This window comes from Bemisia tabaci, chromosome 1 (genome assembly GCF_918797505.1).
Source record: "Bemisia tabaci chromosome 1, PGI_BMITA_v3".
NCBI lineage: Eukaryota > Metazoa > Arthropoda > Insecta > Hemiptera > Aleyrodidae > Bemisia > Bemisia tabaci.
This window is the reverse complement of record NC_092793.1, coordinates 5,038,718-5,044,920: the sequence shown is the minus strand read 5'-3', so window position 1 is coordinate 5,044,920 and position 6,203 is coordinate 5,038,718. Positions and strand designations below refer to the sequence as shown.

Below are 6,203 nucleotides of genomic sequence, written 5' to 3'. Positions count from 1 at the left end.
TAATGAACAAATGCGTGGCGTGCTTTGCGATATATCGATTGTTCTGCCATTTAAACCTATGGTAAAGAATCGATTATTAAGGTGTTCGCTGCGAACACCCTGATTATTGATCCTTTTCCATAGGTTAAAATGGCATAACAATCGATATATCGCAAAGCACGCCACGACACTGGTAATGAATGTCAGTTAAGCATGAAGACTCTGACGAAATTCTAGGATTTTACATGATTGATTCGCGTGCTTCTACAACCATCATTGTTGGTGCTATTGGGATCCGGGATCCGAGCTATTTTTTACAGGGTCTCGGCGCGCAATCGAGCGTATAAACAGCGGAAATATTTGTTCATCTTGCCACCGATCAAGAAACTAACTCGCTGCCACGCGCTCGTGTCATTCGATGAAAAGAACTATCACCGGAAATCAGATATTCTGTTTTAATGAATGTAATCTTTTTTATTTATACGATTCACGCACAACTGAAGTACCTACTCATGCACCCTCCGAAAATTCCTAACGTCATTTATTGTCTTCTTGTCCAATAAATTATTTACCGAAACACATATATCGACGACTAATAAGGAGCTTATCAGCAAATTGACAATTTTGCTGGACGAAGAGAAAAACTCCGCCATTTTTGTAATTTTAAGATTAGCTTTGCAATTTTTTTATACATTATAGCGTTATAACAGCCTTTCGGTGTGGAATTGGAAAAACTAAAAACACCAGCTTCTGTATTTGACTTGTAGAGCGCGGCGATGTTACCAACTCATTTTCGTCTAAATTTTCCGTTAGGCGGGATTGTTCCTTAGCTATCGATTTGTTTCCTTGGTTTGTGATGGATAAAGGTCAAAGAAGTCTCGACGTTTGAAAATGTGATCTTTTGATCCACATTTTGAATACTGATATTCAGTAGAACATCATGCACATTTTCTCACGTAATCATCTATTTTTCTACAATTTCCTATTTCAGAAAAAAGTATGTAAAATACTGCGAGCTCAGCTTATTTAGTACTCTCAGAAAGAAGCAATTTATTTTTTAGTGCAAATGCTCCATTGATCTATTCCATCGCTGAAAATGTCATAAAAATTGAATTGATAATTTAAAGTGATCCAGTTAGGTTTCCCGGTGTTCCCCCGTTTTCTCGGGGCTCCCCAATTTCCCGCAACTGGACCGGTCGCGTTGTCGGGTCGGGAAGTTGCTGCACCCCTGCAGTTTTGCGCCCTAACCCTGAAAACTGTTTAGGGCGCTCACGGTCAAAGCTGGTCCAGAAAATGAAATCCGACGGACTCTGTTATTTCTTCTTGGCACAGAAGATCTCCCCATGGAGCGGCGCACAGTGGATCGAGTCAATCAGAGAGGTTGGACTTCATATTTTTGACTAAAACTGCAAATTTTGATGTTTATTTCGTCGCATTTTAAATTTTAAGGGGTGCGTCTGGAAGAAAATTTCACGAGGAAACCAATGGGTCCGCTTTCAGAGCCTCAAAGTTTCATATAAACGGAGTTGAAAGCGTTTTAAGTTTCCGAATTTTGTCCGACCTCATCCATCGATTCGATCCACTTTGCGGCGCGGTGCGGGGCATCGGTTTTTTTAAGCTCCGCGACAGGAGATCCGCCAAGGCCCTTCATTTCAGCGCGCAACTTCCAACGCCGCGCCGCACACTGGACCGCGTTCGTTGAGAGGTCGGACAAAATTTGGAAACTTCGGAAGCTTATATTTTCAAAAATATTAAACAAAACAGTTTAAAAGTGGTTCCATTGGTTTTTTCGTGGAATTTCCTGTTAGGAATACCCCTCCAAGTTGAATTTGTGACGAAATAAACATCAAAATTTGAAATTTCAGCCAAACATTTCATGTGCAACCTTTTCTAACATCTCGTTCCACTGTGCGCCGCGCCGGCCGTCGCGTCGCGACGCCAGAAGGAAGGGGAATCGCGAAAAAGAACTGGTTTACTAATTCGGCCGACGCGGTGTGTCGCAAAAAAAAAACTGAAAACCTTCCGATTCCGAGCGAAATCGACGAACCTCAGGCAAATCAGTTCCTCGTCGAACCTTTTTCAGGCAGGTCCTTTTGCGTTCCCACAGTCGGCACAACCGTTAGACCCCCCCGAATCCTCCACGATTACGGTGTTCTCTGTGTCATCATTGCTCTCGTTCATCACCACAAAGTGAGCTTTTTTTTTTCTCGCGTCGAGAATTGGTCCGAATCCGGCAGTGTGAGGTGCTTTGATGCTTTTCTTCAATCCAGATTCTATACCCGCCGGTTGTGACGCTCCCTTTCGTCCCATTCCCGTTTGACCGTGTCAAGTGGATTTCTCGTACTCGCGGCGAAGATTGCCAGATTCGGTGGTCTTTATGTTACATCAGTCTTGTGCGGAACAGATTTTATTTTCAGCACAATTTAGCAACCATGCTCGGGCACATCTCCTAAGTCTCCATCCTTACTCGCCTTCGTGAAGTAAATCAACGAATAATCTTACATCCCAGGATATCATATAGAATATCCTGAAAATAGTGATTATTAAGACTAAAAATAAACCTAATCTCAAAAACAAAAATTTAATCAAATAAGTAGATATGTGTGGTTTATAAGAACATTAAATAAAAAGATAAAAAAGAACATCGATAGGATATTCTATGTCTAATCCTTTCGTCACTTGTGCATCACGGGTCACCGTGCAGTGAATGCGAATTTTGTCATATTCAAGGTGATAATCTAATAAAGTAATCGTATCATCGTACTTAATTATCTAAAAACCGGAAATTTTTAATACAGATTGCCGTTTATAGTCAACCGAATCAGCCATGAATGACAGGTGAAAATAGGTGGTTTCCAATTGGATGAAGACTTAGCTGATCGCGAGATGTTAAGTTTTTGAGCTCAGAATTTCAGCCTCAAGTGCGGATCTTTAATTTTGCAAGTGGTAATGAGTAACAATAACAATAACAACAATGACAATAAGGATATTAATGACAGTAACAACAACAACAGCAAAATGATGGTGTCAACGGTGCAGCGGATTTTATCCAAAAACCCTCTCGCAATAGGTCAGTAGTCAGTAAATTGTTTTAAATGGTTGAATTTAATGGTGCAGCTGTGGAAATCTTTCGGGTGTTTTGACAACTTCTTGATTTTATCAGCGATTATTGAAGATCCGTAATTTTGGAAAACAGTCGCGTGCCATCAATAATAAATGGAGTGAACAGATGCTCTAGAATTTTAAACATCTCTCTCGAACAAGGAATCATATCTTATATTTATTTTCGTCAATTCAGTTGTATTTCTATCCCCATAGCGGTCCGAAGCGAGAGAGTTCAGTCGTTAGTAAGTTGTAATGATCGCAAATCGATATGTCCCCTTTTGACTCCACGGTATAGAATCGATTACTAAAATGTTCGTTACAAACATTCTCTTAATCGATCCTTTTCCATCGGTTTAAATGGCAGATCAATCGATGTTTCGCCAACCACGCCACGCCATGCACAGTATTGGAATCGCGAATGACGCTCAAGTTGAGGTCCGGTTTAAAACGGTGCATGATAGTGGCAGAGTCAGTTCGACTGTCGTTCCTGAGGAAATGAAAATCAGCCAATAAAATGGCAACAGCGCAGAAATGTGCAATGTTCAATGAACCAGGAGATGAAGCATGGCTTTAGCGCCACGCCGCATACTGCAGTTCGAGTCGGTCGAGATACTCGGCGTTGTTTATTTTTGGCCTTGAACGATTTTATTTCTGTTCCTATCAAGAGAAATACTTCGTGGCACCGCACTCACGTAGGCAAGGGTGCAAAAATCAAACGTTTATATAGTCTTTCGATTAGTCGAAAGATTGATTAATCGAATTTTTGGATAATCGAAAATTCAGCGATCGATGATCTAATCGATTCATATTTTGAAACGGTAATTTTTAATATAACAACCTGCACCCTGGGATAACCGCTAGTACTCCTGGTTGTAAATCAGCAGCAGTGCTGAATTTGAAAATTAAAATTCATGCGTGCTGAACCATTCCGATGATAATTTAACAACTTAAGCACCATTTTTTCTGCATCATCGTATCATCTGCGAGATTTTACGTATGGAAAAGTACTTAGATCGCAAATCCCTGTGGCTCGCAAAAACTCCATTTCAACCTTACTTTTTTTCGTCCGTATCAATGGCGTGGCGTGAATAATCGATTATCGATATTTCTCCATTTGAAGCTATGGTAAAGAATCGACTATTAAGGTGTTCGTTGCGAACACCCTGTTTATCGATCATTTTCCATAGCTTTAAATGGCAGATCATTCGATATATCGCAAAGCACGCCACGCCACTGGTCCGTATGGATAGAGCACTGCCGTGCCAAGGAAAAATGTCGTATGAACATCCGAATTTTGCCAAATTTCCCGTGATTAAACATTCATTTTGGAAGAACGTTATGCATATTTCCCCTCAAATTTTCAGATATTTCAGATTAGATTGCGAACAAAATTGTCTGAAAAATTGGAAGAAACGTATTCACATTTTTCCCAATAAATTCGTATTTCATCAAGGAAAATTTGGCAACGCTTGAGGGTTATTACGGCGTTTTGCCGTAGCATGACAGAGCAGGTATCGAGAAATTTTCAAATATCTTATGGAATATTATTTAATACAAGTAATCATGCGACAAAAATTAGTTAAGCTTATCAAGGCAATCCGAAGAATTCGCAACGTCGCAATTCTATGTGTCCACACAATTTTTCCAATTTCACCGTTAATCGACGCTATAGCTTTGTGGAAACATATCGGTTTTCGTGATCAGATTCAGAGTATTTGGTGCTCTAAATTACACGAACTTCAATGAGAGAGATCCTCCGGTGTTGAAAGCTGGAGGTAAATTATAGTAGCGCACTTTATGATTGATCTGCTATTTAAACCTATGGAAAAGGATCGATGAGCAGGGTGTTCGCAACCAGGCTCGGACTGGCCATAAGGCCAATCTGCCATTGGCAGATACGCCCCCTTGGCGCGCCAAAAACGTGCCCCTCTGACAGATAGCAAAATAAGAAGAGAAAAAAAATTACGACCGAGAATATATGCGGAAATTTTCTTAAATGAACGGAAGAAGAGAGAGTTAGGAGTGAAGAGAGGTGATTTTACGCATAGTAGTGAAGAGGTCCAAGAACTACTTGCTGAAGCGTAAACACTTTACTGTGAAATTGTGACCTTTTTGTTGACATACTGGCGCTTTATCATCCCCCTCCTTCATTCTCTATGTGTAACTCCCGTAGAAACGATAGCTAGTTCGATTTTTAGACATACTCATACTTTATAGACCTCATGAGAGACCTTTCAACATATTTCTTCCTTTTCAAAATGACTATTGATTTGGACATATCATAGAATATCTCGGGCAAACTTAACCTTAATTTATTTCGAAATTCAAAAGTAAGAGACATCTAAAGTGTAAACGCGATACAACTATTCTCGCAAGATGGATGTCCACATTGCATATGAAAAATGTAAGACGCGATGGCGTGAGTCGTGAAGTCGCAATGCTCTGCTCTAGTTTAAAGCACCATTACGAATAAGACAAACGGAAACAAACACAATATGGAAATAAAGCGAAGGAAAGGATGCGTGTTAACGACGGCGCAGAGATACAACTATTCGTACTTGATGGACGTCCGTGCTGCATCTGAAAAATTGAAGGCGCGATGACGCGAAGGTTGAGTTCTCAATGCTCTGCTATATGCTGCCAATGAGGTGTCGCTCAAACTCGGGAGAAAAGTTAAGAAAGAGGCCCGAACACATCTCTCCTACCTTCGGCTGTGTTAATCACGCAGTGCATGAAGCACCATTACGAATAAGACAAACGGAAACAAACACAATATGGAAATAAAGCGAGGGAAAGGATGCGCGTCAACGACGGCGCAGAGATACAACTATTCGTACTTGATGGACGTCCGTGCTGCATCTGAAAAATTGAAGGCGCGATGACGCGAAGCGTGAGTTCTCAATGCTCTGCTATGCTGCCAATGAGGTGTCGCTCAAATTCGGGAGAAAAGTTAAAAAAGAGGCCCGAATACGTCTTTCTTGTCGTCGGCTGTGTTGATACTCGTTTTATCTTCTTTTTTCAGGTTCTTGCCTGATTCTTTTTTAGAATGGATTTTTAGACCCACGTCTTTAGCTACGAGTAAACCGCAGCACTGACAGGGTTCTTGTGGAAATAATGGT

General features: G+C 40.8%; 1 protein-coding gene across 1 annotated transcript in view; it reads left to right on the top strand.

Annotated features, from left to right (window-relative positions):
* The first annotated feature begins 2,890 nt into the window (after positions 1-2,890).
* The window catches only part of LOC109041929 (prestin), an 87,192-nt gene continuing 83,879 nt past the window's right edge, over positions 2,891-6,203 (top strand). The window contains exon 1 of the mRNA XM_072305547.1: positions 2,891-3,049. Within this exon, the coding sequence (XP_072161648.1) occupies positions 2,929-3,049 (121 nt within the window). The 5' untranslated portion in view covers positions 2,891-2,928. The remainder of the gene's footprint in view (positions 3,050-6,203) is intronic.